General features: G+C 43.7%; 1 protein-coding gene across 4 annotated transcripts in view; it reads left to right on the top strand.

The window, feature by feature from the left end:
- The window catches only part of LOC124124907 (sorting nexin-14-like), a 105,125-nt gene that overhangs the window by 6,281 nt on the left and 74,226 nt on the right, over positions 1-24,618 (top strand). For all 4 annotated transcript variants that reach the window (XR_006859569.2, XM_046488197.2, XM_046488195.2 and 1 more), the window contains exons 2-4: positions 4,507-4,627; positions 4,928-5,007; positions 16,430-16,508. Coding sequence is in view for 3 of the 4 variants with exons in the window: in XM_046488197.2 (XP_046344153.1) it covers positions 4,507-4,627; positions 4,928-5,007; positions 16,430-16,508 (280 nt within the window). In the remaining variant the exon portion in view is untranslated. The remainder of the gene's footprint in view (positions 1-4,506; positions 4,628-4,927; positions 5,008-16,429; positions 16,509-24,618) is intronic.

Raw genomic sequence — 24,618 nt, 5'->3', positions numbered from 1 at the left:
GAAAAAAAGGAAGCATCATAAAATCCTCAAGTGTCATATGAGGAGAAAAAGGAAGCGTCATAGAATCCTCAAGTGTTTTAGGTATATCCAATCAGGACATGGAGACCAAAATCAAAAAGTTAGTCCTAGACTATTTGGATATTGATGAATAAACAGTTGTCTATAACTTGTATACACCGTACTTACACGTAGGGAGATACAAAGCATTCATGTATATAGCATCTCAATTGCAGACATACAAAGAAAACTAAAGTAACTTATACTCATATGGGTTAATCCATGAATAATCCAGCTGATAAACACAGGCGTAATAGAAGATAATACACAAACACTAGAGGGTATTTTCACACTAGTGTGTGCACAGCGTTTTGAACACAATAGCAAACATTTAGATGATGTCCACATAGATCCTGTGAGGAAAAAAAAAGGAAGCGTCATAAAATCCTCAAGTGTTTTCGGTATATCCAATCAGGATATGGAGACCAAAATCAGAAAGTTAGTCCTAGACTATTTGGATATTGATGAATAAACAAATGTCTATAACTTGTATACACCGTACTTACACGTAGGGAGATACAAAGCACACTTGAAACACCACGAATTTTCACATATCTTGTGGGAAAGAAAACGAAGCCTCATAAAATCATCCTGAGAGTTGATTGAATGAGAAGGTCAGTGATTTCTTCACTCTATGTCCTCGTCCACCGTAATAGCACACTATGGATTATCTTTTCCCCTACGATAGAGCAGGGAGACTTGAGTACCTTTCTCCTGGATCTTAGTGTGGTAGTTGTACTTCCTGCGAATTTCATAAGCCCTGTTAGCGAGCTTTGTTCTGTACTTTTTCAGCACATCTGGAAGGTCTGTGCGAATGGAAATTTTCCTCTGTCTCAGTAGCTTTGAGTTTTTGTAGCTGGAGTCGTAAATTCGTTGACGGTCGCTTATGCTGACGAATCTTACCATGATAGTTTGTGGTTTATCCGGAGGCGAGTATGACGGGTTGATACGGGGGAGTCTGTGAATTGCGACGAAATTCATTACACTTGCCTCTGGGACGCCCAGATCGTGAAAAAGCTCTCTGCGCGCTTTTTCCGGGTCTTCGTTGTCTGGGACGCTGTATACAAGAAGATTGCTTTTCCTGTTGTAAACTTCTTGTAAGAGTAATTTCTGTTCGATGGCCTTTCTTAAATCTTGTAATTCTTCACGCTGAGCTTGTAATTCGTCCTTATTCTTTTGAATATTGGATGAGTTGAAGTCGACAGTTTTAACTAATTCATTCAGTGTTTGACAAATAGGAGCAAGTTTGTTTTTCAGCGTAGCATGGATTTGCTGAGTTTGTGATTGAAGTAAATCCGTAAAATGGACCTTTATAGTTGTCTCAAGATTTGAAAGTTGCTGCAAATAGGGAATCGAAATGGCCGCTGCCGTGTCGTCATTTCCGTTTTCAGGGGTGGGATTTGTTTTTGGATTTTTTTCATTATTGGTGAAAAAAGAGTCCAAATTTCCTGGCTGCAGTGAAGAAGGAGTATTCGTTTCACTTTTGTTACGATTACTTTTTCTAGTACTGGCCATTTTCAGTTCAGATTGTTTGGATTCACGCGGAGCTCTTGAGAGAGTGTGTTACTCCAAGCGCAGCGCCACCGGAACTGAATATAGAAACTTATTCGATGTCACGTTTCTCTGTAACAATCAAATATTTTAAAATTTATATATCGTTTCGGGATATTATAACCCGCGTTGGTTTCTGAACTGATCACTTAGATTGTTTCAGGTGTTTCACATAGGTGTCAAGTCTCAAAGGTCGGCTGAGAAAACCCATGTGACAATTATTTTCATAACGTCCACGGTTCCTAAATAAAATCCATTGAGTTAGATAACTATGAGCAACCAATCAACGTATTATTGGTTAACCCTTTGAACAAAGTATGTTGTGTTTACATCGGCACTTCACGCCATGATATGAGTGTATTCCCTTTGTTTTAGTAAACTTATACATGTAAACACTTACTTTTGACATATTCACTGTGCAAGATAACAGTGATTAATCAATCAATGTATATTCTGTTAATCCTTTGATGACTAGGAACGATCCGTTGATTTACAAAAAAGTAAATCAACTGATCAATCATCTCTTGCTGGGCTGCCATGTGCATATTACATAACACACATTTTACCTCACTTCAGACCTGGATTTAGATTGAATAATTACCCCATACACAATAAATGCCACATTGGAACCTTTGTCAGGTATTTTGAGTGGTGCTACCACTAATTATACCTGTAATAAATTCATTAACAGAGCATCAAGTGAATGACGACAAATACACAAGTGTAGGGTTATACCAGAAAACGTGGATGACAACAAGGGAGTAGTAATCGTATTGACGCAAACCGAAATCCGAGGATGCTTTCACTGCATGGATACTTTTTTAATATTATAAAGCTATATAACAAAAAGGGGTATTTCCAAATGAGCTCCGCCGTTCTTTTTGTCTGTTTGTTTAGGCTGAAGAAATTAATTAACATGCGCCCTTTGTTAAAATCTTTATGGATCAGGGTTAACCAATCAGTGTTCAAACATGAGTAAAACAAACATTGCCTCCAAGTTTATTTTGCTGTCCTTGCAGATGGTAGCCCAGTCTCTTGTCACGCTGAGTTGCGTTGCGTATCATCCAGGTACTCACAGGGAAAAAACAATAACAAAGGCAACAACCATGCAGTCCTGGGGAATTGCTTTAGATCAGTGCCCCTTTAACTATTTGGCAGATTGGCAAGGACTATAAAATTAGGACTAGTGCCACTTTCTAACCCTGGGCTAAGCAGTCTCGTGAATATGGAAACAGAATGAATGCTCATGGGGTGGTGTGTATCTAGACATGTAACCCAGCAGCATGATCCACTTTAGCCGAGAGCGGCGATGGGTCCTATAGTCAAGACATGACATGTCTAATTGACTGCAGAATCCCATTGCGGCTCTTGGTTAGATCCACTTTTTATTTTTATTTTGTTGGAAAAGTCTCAAAGTCTTATTTCTGTCATGAAGATGGGGGCACGGGTGGCCCAGTCGTCTAAGGCACCTCGATGCGCTGTGCAGAGTTGCGTCCCTTGAGAAACCTATGATTGTGTGTTCGAATCCTGGTTCGCCCCGATTATGTTTCTAGGTTTGTCAGCACCATACCCGTGCTCGTGGGTTTCACCGAAGTGGTTAACGTCTGAGACCTGCATCACTTCGGGCTTTCCTCCCACATTAAGCTGACACGCCATGATATAACTGGAATACTGTTAAAAGCGGCATTAAACCAAACTAACTCACTCACTCACTCTCATGAAGATACCAGATTTATTTGCTCGCAAGGCTGTTTGATGAGTAAACACTATTGGCAATGTGAATGTTGTAAAAACTCTCACAGTACAAAAACATATGTGAGGTGGATGTAAAAACCTTCTAGCGCCCTTGGGCAGCTTGGGTTGTATACTCCACAGGGAGTTGACCATGGTAATTGGAATGCCAAAGTATCAACTGGTCGGGGCACAAATAAAAACACATTTGAGCAGATAATAGTACCTACATACATACATACATACATACATACATACATACATACATACATACATACATACATACATACATACATACATACATACATACATACATACATACTTACATACATACATACTTACATACATACATACATACATACATACATACATACATACATACATACTTACAGTAGTTTTGATGTTAGATTTCCTAGGTTCCGTTAGAAATTGGCATTAGTCCTGTGTAGTCCTTGCCAAACTGTCTAATAGTTAAGGTATCATAAGGACAAGTAGAAATATGTCCTTCTCAATGTAGGTGTATGAAAATAATATAAATAATGATTTCAACTTCCAAATAGTACTGTTGCTAGTGGATACCTCTTTTTTTCTCTGTAGAACTTTGTGATCAATGATTTCCCAATTATTTCACAGAATGTTTTGGGGATATTTTCCAGATTAATGTTGATAACAACCTACATGTCAGTGTGATAGCATACATGGTCTTGAGGCTGTTTCAGTGTTTCACAGGAGATCTCTCTATTATTGAATGCAGAAAATAGGAAAATATTATTTAAGAATTTAGATAGTTTTAAAATTTAACTAATTCTCGAGACTGATATTTCAACTTTCAATGAGTGAGAACTTCGCATATGATGTTCAGATATACATGATAGTATGATAAATGATATTTTGTTTTTTATTTTAGTTTAGTCAGACATGATGATCTATCATTGGTACAAATAACGAATGTGTGAGAACTGAGCGATCATAGAGATAAATTTTTCTTCTGTTTTATCACCAAGAAATATGTAGAATGTATGAATATTTGGTTTAGGAAGCCTACTGACAAGACATGGATGGAATCAGCTAATTAAACATCACCAGTCTTTACTTAGCTGTTGATATCAGGAATGTTCATGTTGTTTATGTTTGTCATTAAAACAAATGTGCACTTTGTCATTGCAGCTATCTGAAATGGTTCCTGGCAGTATGGTCATTTGTGGTTGGCATGGCAGTGACCTATGTGTGTGTCAGTCCCAACACACTGCTGCCAAACCTGTTGCCTATGTACAGCAGGAAGAAAAAGGTGAGGGTTATTATTTTGACATTTCGATAGGATGAATTCATGTTCATGAATATTATTCCATGAGCATACACATGTTAAAGATTGTGCATACACAGGTACCATTTTTGTATATACTATGGCATCATGATGACATTATGAAGATATATAAAAATGCACGGGCCTAAGATTGTGATGTAAGAGGAACTCTGTTAACCATTGTCTCCAGTAAATAATCCCATATGAGAAATTGAAGTATGAGTAGAATTTCCAATGCTACCAAATCAGTTTGATGTGAAACATTTATCCAAGTCATATTTACAGCTGTCCTCCCAGTCTGACGAGCTGACTCTCATGAAGACAGTGTGTACTGTCTGCGGTCAGAGGAAGTGCCCCAGACACAGGTAACACTCTAGTTACATCTCATATTTTGTACTTATCCTGCATTACTCCTTAATGCATATTACTGCTTGTTCCTGACAAAGAGCTGTGTGAAGGTCTTTGCTTGAAGAAGTTGTTCCAACAAGCTGAGAGGCCAGCCCATCACGCAGCTCCCACGTGACCAAAGGAAGTGACGTCACGGATCCTCACATTACTCTTGTCACTTGCTGAGTCAAGACCTGTTTTTTGCTGTAGCATAAACTTGTTCAAACCCTCATGTGTTTGCTATTGGAGATAATGTTTATTGTCTTTGCGTTGTGCCTACAGTTTGTATTGTACATTCTATGTTTTATAAACATGTGCATAACATTTTTTGATACTTACTTTCTCAAAAGAAAACAATGGATAATGCCAGGAGTCTTGTTGTTTCAAGTAGCCATCTTGAATATTTTCCATTGGCGTACCCTCGCAAGTATTTTGTCTTCGTTTGTATGTTGTCTTATGTTTGTTGTTATAATTGTTTCATAAACCCACACAGTGGGATAAACAAATTATAGCATACATAGTGGCTATTACGAGTTATGTGGCTTCTGTGCCTCTCATATGAACCAATCAGATTCCACCTCTCGTATCACTTGCATTTGTTTCAAACAAAACGGCGGCGCCCAAGTCAAGATGATCTGATCGATAATCAAGATCTATATTGTGATAAAACTTGTCTTACATCGCGAAATGCATCAAATCGCGTAAGCACTTTGATTAAAAACATGAAAAGATTTAGAAAAAATCTGTTGACAACGAGTTGCACAAGTGCACATGCTTTGCAAATCCTGCAATCGACCGAAATCTGCTTGATAGTTTACGAACCGGATTTCGATTTCGGTGCGCGATTTTGATTGGACTATGCATAGACTCGTTAGTCCAGCCAAAATGTAACTCCATAATACCAGCCTAGTTCGGCAAGGGTGGAAACTGGACTTTTTTAGTCAGTTAACTCACTTGCCTCGGGAAGATGGAATGTCCCCTCTACCTTTCATTACTCTGTGGACTTTGCTTCCCCAAGTACGGCTTCAGGTCGGAGTGACAGTCGATCATCTCGTCGGGGTCCGCCACCAAGGAGCCGCTTGCCTGTTCAAAGACACTACAGTGGCTATCATTCTGACTCCTTGGAGGGCGCCTTCATCCCTTGTTATGATGACACCCCCTCAGACTTGGCCTAGACCAGGATGCACACTGGTTGGCTGATAGATTGGAGACAGTCAATCCCTCTCCTGGCCAAGAGGTCGATAGCAAGACAGCCATCTGTTTGGATCCTACCTTGATCCCACTGAACCCGCTGACCAGGGACATGATCTCCGCCCTGGATGACTTCAGTAAGCTTTTGCTCACCCCGTCCTTCAGGCCTCCACGCTATATTCGAGGCAAGTACCCAGTCCACTCTCTCCAGGTCGCGGACCACGCTCATACCTTAGATGCACCGCATCACTGGGTCTAACCGCTCCACGTCAGTACGAGTTTCTGACAATAAACTCACCTACATGGAGACCGAGATTCGCCACACTCTCAAGCCTCTCTCACTGATGGCTTTGTCCTCCAGAGCCAATCTTCAGGACTTGTCGGAGGATAACCCTCATAGGATCGACCACCTGACAGCCGTCGTATCCTACCTCCAGCAACAAGTAGAACATATGCACTCCCACATGTGCGTCGCCCTGATTGAGCTCACTACCATGAGGCGCCTGGGCTACCTTGCTCTGTCGGACGGGGACCCAGAGTTCAAGAGAGACCTCCTGCGTCAACCATGGTCCTCCTCTGACCAATTTAACGGACAGATCTCAAAGACACACTCCCGAGTCTCAGTCTTTTCCTGAGACGAGACAGCTCTCAAGGTCCTGGCTAGGGTGTCACAGCCAGCCTTCACTAAGGCGTCCCAGTCTGGCTCATACCAGCCTCGACGCAACACCCTCCAGCCCCAGGGACAGGGTGCCACCTCAACCTCTCAGGGCAGAGGCAGAGGAAAAGGCAAGTCCTTGGTCGCATACCAGTCCCGCCACGGCCACCCCAAGGGAGGTAACGCTGACCACAGGGACTTCAAGTGAATCGCCAGACAGGCACGACTAGGACCTCCCACCCAAGTTGTTGACACTCCAGTAGGTGGAAGACTGGGTCAGTTCTGGCAGAATTGGGAGATCCTGGGGGACCCTTATGTCACCAACATCATCCAACACGGGTACAAGCTGACGCTTATAGACGACCCGTCACTTACGTCGTCCCCCATAGCGGACACCTACCCCCCTACCCCACATTAGCTACTAAGCCAGAACATCACGGCGCTGCTAGACAAGGAAGCAATAGAGGTCATACACGCCCCAGCCATAACATCAGGCTTCTATTCACCTGTCTTCCTAGTCCCCAAGAAGGACTCAGACAAACACAGGATGTTCCACAACCTCGCCGCTTTCAACAAACGCTACCTGGCACGTCCACCTTTTTTCAAAAGAAAAGGATGACCACCCTCAGGCTACTGTGATCCCGGATCCAGGCACAGGATGTACTCATCAGCCTGGATATCGAGGATGCCTACCTACATGTCCCTATACATCTCGACGACCAGAATTTCCTTCGCTTCATCTTCATGGGAGTCCATTATCAATGGGCGGTCTTCCCATTTGGAATTTCTTCGGACCAGTGGCTATTCACACGGCTTACCAAGCCAATAGCCTCTTACCTCCATCTCCGGGACATTCAGTTCGAGGCATACATAGACGCACCTCCTCTCTGTACCCAGAGACTGGTGGGAGCGCATGCAGTTGCACCCGACTCCAGCCCTCCACCTACCACGAAGGACTTGACCTACAGAGGAAGGCTCCAACTGCGCCCAGTTCAGATATTCATGGCTCCCTACATCAGGCGCCAGGACCCCTCGGTATCCATCATCCTCCCAGATCACCTCAAGCAGCATCTCCGGTGGTTGACGGTGGAATCGAATGTCTTAGGCGGCGTCTCCTTGACAGGGTTTATGACCTGTCTGCGCCTATTCGTAGACGCTTCCCTGCAGGGATGGGGTACACACCTGGAGGAACAGGTCGCCTCGGGGCTGTGGTCCGCCGATCAGCGCCTAAGGCATATCAACAACCTCGAACTGGAGGCACTTATCCTGACCATCGCTCATTCAAAGCAGGCCCTCAGACATGCCCGGCTCTCCATCTTGACGGACAACATAACCGTCATATGGTGCCTACAGAACCAGGGAACGACTCACTCGACCTCGCTCCTTCAACAGACGTTCCAATTGTTTCACCTGGTGGAACATCTGGGGGTCCAGTTCCAGGTTCAACACATTCCGGGCTGCCGAAACATCCTAGCTGATGCACTATCTCAGACAGGCAAGGTCACTCCCACAGAGTGGAAACTTCACCAAGAAGCCTTCGCTCTTGTTTGTCGAGACCATGGTCTCCCCAAGAGCCAGAACTACCAGATGCCGACCTACATATCGCCGGTCCCGGATCCCCAGGCTTGGGCTTTCAGCGTCCCCTGGGAAGGATTCAGAGCGTACGCTTTTCCGCCACCTGTACTCCTTCCCAAAGTCGTCCAGAAGATCAGATCGACACAGAACCTTGATCTGACTTTGGTCATGCCCTGGTGGCTGGCGAGGGCTTGGTTCGTCGACCTCAGAGAGCTATCCGATACCAACCCACTCCCAGATTGGCCAAACCTGCTGATCCACCCTCACAGCAGACCGCCACACTCAGGACCAGACAAGTTATATTTTCACGTCTGGTCAATTTACAGAGAGCACTGAACGCCAAAGGCTACTCGGCCAGAGCGGCTAGGGCCATCATGATGGCGCATCGTCCGACCACCAGGAGCCTCTATGATGACTAGTGGCAATCCTTCGAGAGCTTTTGCAGGGGCAAACAACAAGACCCCACATCTGCATCACCTCAATTCCTGTCCGAGTTCATGCACTATCTTCGCTACAAGCGTAAGCTCAAGGGTAGTACCATCACGACCTACCTTGTGGCGTTCAACTCCGTCCTGGCAGTTCCGGAAGATCGGTGCATGATGAAAATCTCAGAACTCCAAGCAGGGAGCACACGGAGCCGTGCATCCTGGACTGTGCTGGGACTGCTTTGCCAAGAATCGATTCCCATGACAGCCAGATAGATCGTTCCTCATCTGGCCCCTATCCTCGATTGTGGGCGCGGAAGATGAACAAGAGCTCCATCTATATCAGGTTAGAGCACTCAGTTGCTACGTCAGACTATCCAAGGAACGCCATAGACAACGACGACGCCTCTTCATACCGGTACCTGCGACCTCGCGAGCGGAAGACAGACGCAACACGATCGCCCTCTGGCTTCGAGCCATCATTCTCCAGGCCTACGAGCCTGTGGGATTGGACCACCCAAGCTCCATCAACCCGCATGAGACCCAGGCGGTTGCCTCCATGATCGCGCTACACAGCAACTGCTCTCTACGTGCCATCTTGGAGGGGTGTTTCTGGCGACCAAACACAATCGTCGCCAGTCACCATATGCGAGACGTCGCATTTTAGGATGTGCAAGGCACACACAGCTTGGTCCATTAGTAGTGGCCCAACAGGTCACCATGACTACACGTCACTACCCTCGCCTCCAGTCCAGATCCGGCATTTCGACCTCCCCTGGCGTAATGCCCTGGACTAGAAGGTTCATGCCCCACTTGCATGCGACTCGGTACTCCAGTCTAAGGCCTTAACTTGAGGGTTATCGTCGATGGCTGCGTAGTACCAGGACACAACGCATACCTGACTCTTCCCTTCCATGTTATGGTCATTGATGCCGACCATACAGCCAAAGACAGGCTGAGGGAACAGAGTCTGGAAAAAAAGATGAAAGTCCACATCTGAAGGTATGCCCATTACCGATTCCGTGGGATAAAGATGCTTTAAGGAGTAATGCAGGATAAGCAAAAATTCTTGTAAAATCCAAGATATTTTTTATATTTGTATATTTATCCTGCATTACTGCGTCTAAAGGGACCCACACATCGCAGAGCTGCCTCCCCTAAATGCCTTCTGATGTCTGGACTCCAGAGTAATGTGAGGATGCGTGACGCCACTTCCTTTGGTCACGTGGGAGCTGCTTGATAGGGTTGGCCTCTCAGCTAGTCATCGGCCTATAGACGAATGAGAACTAAGCTCCCCAGCTTGAAGAACCAGATAGCATCCTCTGCCTATCCTTTTGTTTATCCTTTGATTGCCAATATGTTCTCAATGATGTAGTTTATAGTCTGGTGTACTAGGGTGGCCCTTTCAGGCTTAGGTTAGTGTAATTATTACCTGACTCTGGCTCTTTCCCGGCGCTTACTTTGCGTGTGTTGTACCTGTCACCATCTTGTTTTTGCCACTTTGTCATCTTCACATGTCTTTGATAATTCAATATGTCTATCTTAACTCTTGTTTAATGTGCTAAATACCTTTCTTTCTGTGCTTTCTAACTGAGTGATTATACTCTTTGTATCATATTTTTTCTCATAAACCTTTCTAAAGATTTAGAGTTACAATTACATGCCTATATTTCTTTGACATGTGTGTCTATTCTGATTACAATACTTGTCTAATCCTTTGAATTTATACTCACACGCAAAAGAAATGCAAGTGGTTGTAAGCAAATAGGTAAATAATTGATACGAGTTTTAGCATGTAGTGAAGCCTGATGGTGTTATCAATATTTATGGTTGCATTTTGGAAGCCCCGAGTAAAAACGCAAAATAAAAAACGAATCGCCAAAACGCACCATTTCAATGAATATGTGGGTATCATGCACCCATTTCTCGCAAAATCGAAATTGCACGAACTGTCACAAACTGTAGTGGGTATAAAACTGTGGCCGATTCTTGGACCTACCACTCCTTGGTCAACAATGCCACGCCTAACTCAAATTCAGAGAAATCAGGCTATCGGACGTTTGGAAGCTGGAGAGTCTGTCCAAGATGTTGCCCATCATTTCAACGTTAACATAACCACAATTTACCGTCTCCTGTATCGATACAATGCTACACAGACCACAGATGACCTTCTTCGGAGCGGTCGTCCTAGGGTCACGACACCTCGGCAAGATCGGCAGATCACCCGTCAACACCAGCGACATCTGTTCCTAACTGCAAGTGAAAGTGCTCGACAGACCATAGGAACTCATAATCGACACATTAGCCGGGACATTGTGATCCGACGTCTCTGTTCCAACAACCTCGGATGTCGCCAACCAGCACGTCGTCCTGTTCTCCAACCACGGCATCGACTAGCACGACTTCAGTGGGCACAGGGTCATTGCAATTTGCGTCATCATGAGTGGAGGCGTGTCATCTTCTCTGATGAAGGTCGCTTTTGTGTCTCCCATGCAGACGGAAGAGTCAGAATTTGGCGTCGTCGAGGTGATCGTTTCGCTGACAGAAACGTTGTTGAAAGGGATCCATGGGATGGACCTAGCGTCATGATATGGGCAGGGATTGGACTTAATGCGAGACTTGGACCCATGTGCTTTCTGAATGTTGGTCAAGGGAGCATGGCGTCACTGCTCAGTGGTATATCGAGCAAGTGATCAGACCCCACGTTGTTCCATTTTTTGCACAACATCAACAACACATTTTCCAGCAGGACAACGCTCGTCCCCTATGTTGCCAGAGCTACCATGGCCTTTCTGCAACAACACAACATCCGTGTTCTACTGTGGCCAGTCCTCAGCCCTGATCTGAACTCCATCGAACACTTGTGGGATGAGGTTCAAAGGCGTCTGCACAATCTGCGCCCAGTCCCTACAACTGCCGATGAACTACGCACAGCTGCGCTGGATGTGTGCAGGAGGATCCCTAGGGCCTTCACAAATCATCTGATCCACTCAATGTACAGGAGATGTGTGTCAGTGATCAATGCTAATGGTGGTCACACCAGGTATTGACTGACATTTTGGGTATTGACCCGAAACTGTGTAAGCCCTTAACATTTGAAAAAACAATTATGTCATCTGCCTTTTAATCCATTAAACTGTCTTCAGTCAAATTTTTGTCAATCTTACCCTATTAGTATTTCTTGTCTTTACTGTTGAAAATAAATAACATGTATACTGCATACTCGACTTGCTTTTCTTTTGCATGTGAGTATATATGTTGCATTGCTCACAATGCTTGGGCAATAATTCGGTTAAAGATCCACACTCCCGTTGCTTCCTTGTCATCACAGTGACCCCCCCCCCCCCCCCCCCCCCCCTCATGACTTCGCTGTATATATCAGAGTTTTGAGAAAATGACACACCCAACATGCCCACAGGCATTCCTGCTGTCTCAGACCTTTCATTTCTTCCAGTTAGTGGATCGACTACACATGAGGTTCATCATCCAGCACATCTCCGGTTGTACCAACATCCTGGTGGACACACTTTACAAACCAGACAAAATGGCTCCCATGGAGTGGATGTTCCACCCCAAAGCCTTCACTCTGGTGTGCCAGCGATTCAGCCTGCCATTTATCGACCTATTCGCCACCAGCGAGAATTATCAACTGCGGACCTACATCTCCCGACCCTCTGGCATGGGCGGTCGATGCATTCAGCGATCCCTGGACAGGCCTAAACGTGTATGCTTTTCCGCCACCTGTACTACTTACTAGCGTTCTGCATCAGATCAAAAACACACCGAATCAATCACTGCTTTTGATCGCGCCTTGGTGGCTGGCTCAGAAATGGTTTATGGATCTTTCGAGATCTTGCCAGTTGCAACCCTCTTGAACTCCCAGGGTGGCCACACCTACCGGTTCATCCCAAAAGGCTGTTGCCACTCCCAGCTCAAGACAAGCCTCGCATGCACACTGGGCCTTAAGTGCTAAAGGTTACTCAGGCGGTTACTCGTTACTAGAGCGGCGAAGGCTATTGCTTTAGCCCATAGACCATTGACACGCTTCCTTGATGATGATAAATGTGTTTCATTTGAATCTTTTAGTAAGGATAAAAAACAGGATCCTATGTCTGTGTCACCAAAGTTTATGTCTGAATTACTTCTCCACCTCCGCAATAAGCATCACCTCAAGGTTAGTTCAATAACTACATATCTGGTAGCCCTCAACTTGGTGTTGGCAGTTCCAAAGGATCGCAAAATGACTGCGATCCCAGAATTTCAATCTCTCTTGCGGCCTTTTCATCTGGAAGATCAACGTGCCAAGTTTCATCCCTCAGCTTGGGATTTGAATGTGGTATTGAAGTCTGCTAAACATCAACTCCCAGGATAGCCGGATAGATCATTCATCCTTCCCCGTTTATCAACAATAGTGGGATCCGAAGACGAGGATGAACGACTTCTCCATGCACAGTTTGAGCCTTAAGAGTTTTCCTCTGTCAGCACGTACCCACCATGCTGTGACCACCCCAGTGGCTGAGGGGGTGACTGCAAGCCCAAATATGAACACTTACGACTGGGAACTCCCACCCCCAGCCGTTCAAGTCGTAGAAACCCCTGTAGGAGAGAGAACTTGGCAGAACTTGGCTAGAATGGGCAGAACTGGCACATCCTGGGGGACCCATACATCACAAACAGCGGCTACATTTATATGCTGCTAGACTAAATGGCCACAGAGATTACATACACGCCGACAATAACGCCAGGCTTCTACTCACTGATATTCCTGGTCCCTAAGAAGGACAAAGACAAATATCGTATGATTCATACTTTCGGATGACCACTCTCAGGCTACTAAGAAGTCCTGATCAGCCTAGACATCCAAGACGTTTACCTGCATGTACCAATCCGACCCACTGACATGAAATTCCTCCGCTTTTTCTTCGAGGGAGTCTACTACCAATGAGCAGTCTAAGATTTGGAATTTCTTCGGCCCTGTGGCTATTCACATGCATTACGAAGCCAATAGCCACCTACCTTCATTTGAGGGGTGCCCAATTTAAGATGTACTTCAATGATTGCCTCCTAAACAGCCTCCTTCATTAGTTGGACTGGATTATCAATTTCCAGAAATTGGAGCTCACCCCTGCATACTATCTCCAATTTATCAGAGCCACTTTCAGACCGGCCGTGACCTCACTGTACCCAGGGTCATGAGGCGCTGAATCCAATGCCATCTCCTCGCTGTGATACAACAACTCTCCACTAATGACCGGCAGCTCCAGCATCTCCTCACATCAGCGCTGGACCTCCGCCCTATACAAGTGTTTCTCACCCCTTACATCAGGAGCCAGTACCAGTCAGTCTCCTGTGTCCTCCTGGACCACCTAAAGCCACATCTCCATTGGCGGACGGTCTCAGACTGCGTCTCCTTGACCGAGCTCACAATTTCATTACACCTCACTCCAAGGATGGGGAGCACCTCTGGAGGGTCAAGTCACCTCGGGGCTGTCGTCTGCCACTCAACAACAGTGGCACATCAACAACCTACAACTGGAGGCGCTCATCCTGGGTGTCTCACTGGATGCAGATCCTGGATCTGACTTTGATAGCGCCTTGGTGGCTGGCGAGAGGCTTCTTATCAGAGCTCAGAGAAATCAGACCCTCTACCAGGGCCTCTAAGACAACAAGTGGCGTTTCCTCGAGAGTTTCTACAAGGAATAACACCAGGTTCATCACACAAACACCATCTGAAGGTTTGTACCTACCTTGTGGCCCTTAACTCCATCTTGGCAGTTCCAGAAGATCGGAAAATGACCAAGGTTCCGAAGCTACAGCGCTATTACGCTCTTTCCGTCTGGAAGATCAGAAGGCCAAGTTCAGACCTCCTTCCTGGGATCTGAGCGTGGTCCTGACTTTGCTGAGGGGTGCACCGTTTGAACAGCTTCACTCAGCTTCATACTACAACCTCATCAAAAAGACCATTTTCATTTTGGCTCTAGCAACAGCTATATGCACTCGACATCACTTGTGTCAGATTTGAGCAAAGAGCACATGGAGCTGTTCATCTTAGGCTGTGCTGGGACTTCATTGCCAAAAATCAGCTCCCAGGACAGCCTGATCCTTCATTATCCTGTCTCTATTATCGATAGTTTGGCTAAGGACGAACAGGAGCTCCTGCTATGTCCGATAGCGGCTGAAGTCAGTATTAGATTTTAATCCTGTTTAATTCTTTTACTGCAATGATACCTGGACATCATGAATACCAGCCCTCAGCCATACCGTCTGATTAAGATGCATTAAGGTGTAATGCAGGATAAGTTAAAAAATCTTGTAAAATCCTAGATATTTTTTATGTTTGTATACTTATCCTGCATTACTTCATCTGGAGTGGCCCACCCATTGCTGAAAGCTGACACCCCTCAGTGCCTTCAGATGCACTGTTTTAGCAGTAATGTGCTGTTCAGTGATGGCACTACTTCCGGGGTCACATGAGAGCTGTGTGATAGGGTTAGCCACACAACCAGTTGGAACAACCTCTTCTTCAGCAAGACCTCTCACAAGCTCTTTTTCTCTGTCCAAGAACAAGCAGTAAATGCATTGAGAAAATAAGTATACAAATATAAAAAAATATCTAGGATTTTACTAGAATCATGTGGGACAAAGGGTTTTAACATTTGTCTTTTAAACATACATTTTGAGTAATTTATGAAGGAAATAGATCTACACATTATAGAACTTTGCAATGTCTTTATGGGTTTTTTTCTGGCAAAAGAAATTATATTTTGTTTTAAAAAAACCACCAGGAGTATCTAAATTATTAAAAGATAATTATTTGATACCAAGTGATTAAATGTTTAAAAAGAAGAAACTGCTGAGATAAACAGCATGGAATCTTCTGGGTTTTATTTAAAGTATGCTAAATTTAAAAAATGAAATAAATAAATGGAGTTCCCAGTTCATTTGAGTTTAAGTCGTTAGAATGTAACTTATTTGGAATATGTTGAACATTGTCCAAAATCCACTGTCCACATTTTTTGCAGTTAACATTAATTGATTTAAGTTTACTATATCAATATGAAAGAGATGTACATTTTTACCACAATAATCGTTTTTAATCTGTTGCTGGTGTGAATAGCATTGAGCTGCTGGCTCATCTGAGGCATCTAGAAGGCACATACCCTCTCACCACATTTGATTGGTGTGATGGAGTAGACCCTTTAATACATCATTGATATTTCAGAGTGATGTGTTGCATCAGATGTCAAGAGATGGCGCACATTACCGATGTTGCTCATATGTCAGTTACATGGACTTCCATTGAAAGTCTTGAAGCAATGTACACTCCAAGATCGTTCACATTAGCAATGAAAGATATAGGTACCCAATAATCATAGAGTTTGCATGAACTTTAGCATGATTTACAAATAAACCAGCCAACAAAATGCCTGTGTTTTTGTCATTCAATTTTAATTTGCTGAGCTACACACCTACACGTGTGGGCTGCAACCAAGCAATGCATGAGGGGACACAAATGTTTCTGTTCATGATAACATGTTGTTAATTGATCTGCAGACCTGAGCTGAATATTCTGGCTTTTCAACCATGGACCAACCTTGAGATACGACAGAAAATTGATCAGTCCTTGGAAGAGGTAAGCAGGTTTTTGTAAAATGAACCAACACATGCAATTTTGAGCTTGCTACATTGTTATGTTATGTTTCAATGATGTTTTTATGGCTTTATATTTCCACTTATCATGTACTCTAAACGGGACAAAATGTACTCACTAACTTTTATGATTATTCGTGTTCTCTATTTCAGGTGTCATTAATTTTATCTTAATATGCATATTTTACTGATTAAAATTCATTATTTACATAAGTCGCGCCGAGTAAAAGCCGGGCCTCGCGCTCAGTTTGACATGGGAGAGAACTCCATCGTATCGTGGTACAGGGAAAAGTTGTGTATGAAGGTCCGAATTGGGCAAAAACAGACACAGTACGGTATATGGGGAGATGGTACATGGGGAGAGAGGTATATGAAGATATAGTATATGGGGGAGAAAATATATGGGAGGGAGGTATATGTGGATATGGTACCGTATATGACCGCGTATAAGCCGGATTTTGAGGACCAGAAAAAAGATTCTGTAGAAAGGGGTCGGCTTATCCACGGGATACACTTTCATGATAGTATTTTTCAGATCGTGATCTGTCAGAAACATCGCCTAAATGACGGTCCGATAGATTACAACTTCCCGAAAGTTTGTAAGTTGCCACGACTAGAGCCATTATTGGTATAAATTATCAATAAAGTTATTATTATACACCAATGTTGTCATTATTATAAAAATGTTATGCATGTTACTACTTCCGATAATAAGTTTTCAATTGAATGTTCAAAGTTTATCGTCTTCATAAACTCCACAATCTTTACATTTAGATATCTAACAATATATGTAATTCACAGCTATAATATATAATCCCCAGATGAAAGTGCCAATAACTATATACGTACGTTTTGCAAAGTTCATAAATTGATAGTGAACAAGTGTCTACCTTTATTGAAAGAGGCAAATAAACAACTGTATCGGCGAGTTATTTCGTTCACCATTTGCAAAAACATGTGATCAGCTGTTTCCTGTGACGTCACAAACGGTGACCACTGTGATTGCTTCCTGTTGTTTAAAAAGCAACACGGTACACAAGGAAATGAGCACTGATAATAACGGGCCGATTGGTATTGTCATGTTGTTTACACAAACATTTTCAAGTTATGGGTGTAGGGAGTAGGGGCTTAATTCCTTTGATTTCGAGAGATTAGTTTAATAAACTGGAGAAGCCTGTGAGTAAGTGATGGTCATTCAATGTGTTCATAGTTTATTTAATTCAATTGGATTAACATACAATAGTGATATAAAGGGGGTATAAAAGTTGGTATATTTTTACCGACTGACATTCTCATCATGAGATCAAACCCCATGCTTAGGATGCTGAATTCAATCTGCGAGTCTTCGCTCTAGCTGATATATTTTCTCACGGGTTCATAGTTCTATATACACCGATTCACAAAATGGTGCTTCGTTGTTGATTGCAACATATAACAGTTATTATGAGATTTAAAAAAACCAAGAGAAAGAGCTTCCCACATTATGAAAGTGGATTGTTAAATCTTTATTAGCAATAATAATGACTTTTTCAATATAATTACGTTTTTCATCTTATGTTTTTGAATATCTGCTAGTACTGGCACATGTCTTGCAGTCCGACTTCGCAGTGTTTTTTGTCTTTCACTTCCTGGTTTGGCTTATCTGCGGGTCACATCATTTTCTTTCTTATTTCAATGGTCAAGTTAACACCTCAGCTTATCTACTGTGTCGGCTTATCCGCGGTCATACCAACCACTAAATATGATGATGCCAGACTTCTGTGATTTTTCCAGACAAGTGCAAAGACAGCACAAGTAAAATTCTGAATGTGTTATCAGTAAATGGGATCCAAGGCATATTTACCAAAAAGTAAGAAAAAAATATTTTTAAAAATTATCAAAATATACTCAACAACAAAAGTTCCTGTGACACTAATATTTTAGTGTATTTTTCAAACAAGTAAAGTTTGTTTTTACAATATTGTAGTACATGTATGGAATCAAGTCACAAAAACGGAACTGCTACAGAAAAGCATGCATTCCATGCAAAAGTTGACTTTTATGCAAGCCCCATGCATTTCACTACTGCATTTCACTACAAAAACATGTGCGTTAACGGGATTCCATATGCATTGTTTAGCATCGTGCTAACAACAACCACTCAGAAAAACAACAAAATTACGCAATTATTCAACATTACGAAATGCCACGCCTGTCAGAAAATGAGCGTCTGCCAGCCATTGGGAAGCTAGAAGAAGGATCGAGTCAACTTGATGTTTCAAGACAATTTAACGTCCACAGAAACACCATTTGGTGTTTATTAGGCAACGTTCGCAACAGACGAATGCAGTCAGAGGCCATCCTCGGAGTGGCAGGCCACGCGTAACCAATACTCGACAATACACCTACGAAATCGATTCCAGCCAGCAACAGTGACTGCAAGAAGCATCCCTGGCCTTTGACGAATATCTTAACAAACCGTACGTCGTCGCCTCAGATGTGCAGGGATTGTCGCCAGAAGACCCGTCAGACGTCCCATTTTGACAGGAAACCACCGTCAAGCACGTCTACGGTGGTGCAGACAGCATCTACGCTGGACGGCCATACAGTGGGGACAAGTTCTATTCACTGACGAGTCTCGTTTTCACCTCAGCCACAGCGATGGACGGATTCGAGTGTACCGACGTCGAGGTGAACGTTACGTCAATCATTGTATCATGGAAGCGGCAGCGTTATGGTATGGGGTGGAATTACAGCAAGACAGAGGACCGTTTGATAGTGGTAGAGGGAAATCTCAATGGACAGCGCTACTGCGATGAGATCTCCGGCCCTGTTCTACCGTTTTTGGGTCGTCATGGCCCAGGCATTACCTTTCAACATGGCAACGCCCGGCCTCATATTACTCGACTTGTTCAGGATTCTCTTCAACAAAACAACATGAATGTCATCCCCTGGCTGGCTCGCTCCCCTGATCTCTCACCAATTGATCACATGTGGTATGAGATGGATCGGCCCCTTCGACGTCAACCACAGACACTCCAGGAACTTCGAAACATGCTCCAGCAGATATCCCACAGGGCTTTGTGCAACGCCTGGTCCATTCCATGAGACGAAGATGTGTTGTTTGCATCGCAACCAGAGGTGGACACACACGCTACTGATTTGCAAATTGACATTTTGGCATGTTCATGTTTTTTTCTCGCATTTTCTGAAGTCAGTATGGCAAATTAAACCATTTGAACACTTACAGGAGTCTTTTATCTGTTGCAAACCGAAATTGTTTCAGATTTGGTAAAAAACATAACTTTTCATTAAATCTTATTCAGTGTCACAGGAACTTTTGTTGTTCAGTATATCAGAATTGATAGTTAAGATTTTTGTTTAAAAATTGGATGACATTAATTTGTCCAAAAAATGAAAAAATGTAAAAAGTTCACAATAAATATATAAAAAAGCATCTCATATGTCAAAAGTATTAAAGTATTCTTTTGGCTACTAGAGAAGAACGTATTTCTTAGTATGGCATTATGGCCCTTATGTTCTCCTAACAGAGACACAGAGCCACAGAGCGGAAAATATGTGAGGACTACGTAACTTCCGTTGTCGCCATGAATATGCAGATGATCTTGTTCAGGTTGATAGAGAGAGTTTCCTTGGGGAACTGCGGGTTATATCATTATCCATTGATAGATGGGGGTCAGGCAATATTAAAAAAAATGCCAGAAGTAAGTATCATCGCGTTAACAACACCTTACTTACAGCAAACGGAACATTCCCAGGAAATTGTAATTGTTTACGAAGTGAGCACTTCCTGGTTACTGATTTGCATTAATAGACAGCCGCAAAGAGGCGAGTCCCCCGTGAACTACCGGAAATCACAAATGCTGCAATACCATGAATGCTGCAGTACTACGGGGTCCTAGTATACCTCTCTCATCTACAATATCCCCACATACAAGGGGTGTTCATTAAAGATTTCCCCTGACCCACTTCCGATGGACCTAGTGGAATGAAACTTGGCATAGGTATTAGTCTTTCTCCACATAGGAACCACCAAGATTTACACACTTCTCCCATCACTTTATGCAACTATGGAGACCTTGCTTGTAAAAGCCCTCAAACCAGGACTTGACTTCAGAAATCAGTGTTTCATCATCTGTGAAACGTTTTCCCTTCAAAAATGACTTCATGGTTGGAAAGAGGTGGAAGTCAGATGGTGCAAGGTCAGGAGAGTAAGGAGGATGTGGAAGGATTTCATAGCCACAGGACCGCGCTTCTGTCTGAGCAACATGAGAGTTGTGTACTGGAGCATTGTCTTGCAGGAGACGGACACCCTTGGTCAGCATGTCACGCCTCTTAAGCTTGATAGCGCCCCGCAATTTCCGCAGCAGTGAAGCATAATAAGCTCCTGTAATTGTGGTACCCTTTGCCAAGAAATCCATCATCACTACTCCGTGCTGGTCCCAAAACACCGTGAGCATGACCTTGCCTGCAGAGGGTTGGACACGTGCCTTCTTTGGGGGTGGTGACTCCACATGCTTCCATTGCATCGACTGAACTTTAGTCTCAGGATCATAGTGATGGACCCATGTTTCATCCTGTGTGATAAGTCTGTCAAAAAAGTTTGCCTGGTTTATTTGGCACATGTCCAAAAGATCCTTTGAGCAACTGACTCGTTCCTGCTTTTGGAAAGGTGTGAGCAACCTGGGAATCCATCGTGCAGACACCTTATGCATGTTCAAATTGTCATGGATGATTTTTTCCACAGACCCTACACTGATCTTGACATCTTGTGCTAACTGGCGAACAGTTATACGTCGGTCTGCCAAAATGGCGGTCTCCACTTGATGGATAGTGTCCTCATCAATGGCTGAATGGGGGCGACCAGGAACGGCAGCTGTTTCCACAGATGTCCGACCACACTTGAACTGGCCATGCCAGTGTTTAACAACGTCATATGATGGGGCATCTTCCCCATAAGTTGCTTTCATTTCAACTTATTTCGAAAGTTTCTTTTGGTGTGCGACCTTTCAAATATAAAAACCTAATCACTGCTCGGTATTCTACTGGCTCCATTGTCACACCCTACTCGATCATAACACCTGTAAAAGTGGTAAGATTAATAGTTCGGTGCTGCAAATTGAGACATAACCCATAGATACATGTATCATTACACATGTGAAATTTCAACCAAATATGATAACCCTAAGTGGTTTAGGAGAAATGAACACCCCTCGTACCTCCCTCCACATATTCCTCCCTCATGTATTATATCCCCACATACCTCACTCCCCATATACCTCCCACATGTACTATATCCCAACATACCTCCCTCCCCATATACCTCCCACATGTACTATATCCCCACATACCTGCCTCATGTACTATATCCCCACATACCTCTCTCCCCATATACCTCCCTCATGTACTACATCCCCACATCCCTCCCTCCCAATATACCTACCTCATGTACTATATCCCCACATACCTCCCTGCCCATATACCTCCCTCATGTACTATATCCCCATATACCTCCCTGCCCACATACCTCCCTCATGTACTATATCCCCACATACCTCCCTCCCCACATACCTCCCTCATGTACTACATCCCAACATACCTCCCTCCCCATATACCTCCCTCATGTACTATATACCCATATACCACCCTCCCCATATACCTCCCTCATGTTCTATATCCCCACATACCTCCCTCCCCATATACCTCCCTCATGTACTATATCCCCACATACCTCCTCCCCCATATACCTCCCTCATGTACTATATACCCACATACCTCCCTCCCCATATACCTCCCTCATGTTCTATATCCCCACATACCTCCCTCCCAATATACCTCCCTCATGTACTATATCCCCACATACCTCCCTCCCCATATACCTCTCTCATGTACTACATCCCAACATACCTCCCTCCCCATATACCTCCCTCATGTACTATATCCCCAAATACCTCCCTCCCCATATACCTCCCTCATGTACTATATCCCCATATACCTCCCTCCCCATATACCTCCCTCATGTTCTATAACCCCACATACCTCCTCCCCATATACCTCCCTCATGTACTATATACCCACATACCTCCCTCCCCATATACCTCCCTCATGTACTATATCCCCACATACCTCCTCCCATATACGTCCCTCATGTACTATATACCCACATACCTCCCTCCCCATATACCTCCCTCATGTTCTATATCCCCACATACCTCCCTCCCCATATACCTCCCTAATGTACTATATCCCCAAATACCTCCCTCCCCATATACCTCCCTCATGTACTATATCCCCATATACCTCCCTCATGTTCTATAACCCCACATACCTCCTCCCCATATACCTCCCTCGTGTACTATATACCCACATACCTCCCTCCCCATATACCTCCCTCATGTACTATATCCCCACATACCTCCTCCCCATATACCTCCCTCATGTACTATATACCCACATACCTCCCTCCCCATATACCTCCCTCATGTACTACATCCCAACATACCTCCCTCCCCATATACCTCCCTCATGTACTATATCCCCACATACCTCCCTCCCCATATACCTCCCTCATGTACTATATCCCCATATACCTCCCTCATGTACTATATCCCCACATACCTCCCTCCCCACATACCTCCCTCATGTACTATATCCCCACATACCTCCCTCCCCCATATACCTCCCTCATGTACTATATCCCCATATACCTCCCTCATGTACTATATCCCCATATACCTCCCTCATGTATTATATCCCCACATACCTCCCTCCCCACATACCTCCCTCATGTACTACATCTCAACATACCTCCCTCCCCCATATACCTCCCTCATGTACTATATCCCCACATACCTCCCTGCCCATATACCTCCCTCATGTTCTATATCCCCACATACCTCCTCCCCATATACCTCCCTCATGTACTATATACCCAAATACCTCCCTCCCCATATACCTCCCTCATGTTCTATATCCCCACATACCTCCCTCCCCATTTACAGTCAAGTCCCGTTAATCCGACATTGTTGGTTGCATATGATTATGTCGGATTAAAGAGTATGTCGGATAAACGAAATTAACAACATTCTTGATCGAAAATTGGACAACACGATAGATAACGATTCAAATACGTTATAATAAATATAGAGGGAAAAGGCAATATTCATATTGTTATGTTACATTGTTAGCGGTATATGTTTTCCAATCATATGTTTCTAATGTATTACTGATTCAACATACTTTTTAAAGCATATGGAATGGAAGTCGTCAATTTGAAACTAGTGCCGCAATGCTTAAGAAAGCTGCTTTCTTAGTGGCTAATGTTGATTTCCTGTTTGTAATTTCATTGGTCGGTCAAAGTTTGCGAAAGGTCGATCCGACGTGATCTATAATGGGATGTCCTCAGTGGTAGCGAGAACTTGTATCCGATTTAATGATATTGAGGTAATCAAGGCATGTGATTATTCCTGTTTTGTTTAATTAAAGCAGTAATTGTTTATTGTTAAGCAAATTTATCTCTGCAGCCGTTGAAATATGCAGCTACTCGCCGACTCGTCTTGCATCAAAACACAGGACTGTGTACTCACAGGCAGATGACCACGGAGTACGCTGATCACTGTGTCGGATTAACGAGACTGATTAATGAGTGATGTCGGTAATTCGTTGCAAATTATGTGTGTCGGAGTCGGAGTGGGAGACTGTCGGATTAACTGGACTAAATACCACTGATTTAATCGGTTCCCATCATTAGTGTCGGATAAGCCGACACAGTAGATAAGCTGAGGTGTTAACTTGACCATTGAAATAAGAAAGAAAATGATGTGACCCGCAGATAAGCCAAACCAGGAAGTGAAAGGCAAAAAACACTGCGAAGTCGGACTGCAAGACATGTGCCAGTACTAGCAGATATTCAAAAATATAAGATGAAAAACGTAATTATATTGAAACAGCTGATCACATGTTTTTGCAAATGGTGAACGAAATAACTCGCCGATACAGTTGTTTATTTGCCTCTTTCAATAAAGGTAGACACTTGTTCACTATCAATTTATGAACTTTGCAAAACGTGCGTATATAGCTATTGGCACTTTCAT

This window comes from Haliotis rufescens, unplaced genomic scaffold, assembly GCF_023055435.1.
Source record: "Haliotis rufescens isolate VD_foot unplaced genomic scaffold, xgHalRufe1.0.p SCAF_66, whole genome shotgun sequence".
Classification (NCBI taxonomy): domain Eukaryota; kingdom Metazoa; phylum Mollusca; class Gastropoda; order Lepetellida; family Haliotidae; genus Haliotis; species Haliotis rufescens.
The sequence above is the reverse complement of the archived record's forward strand: the minus strand, read 5'-3'. Positions and strand labels throughout refer to the sequence as shown.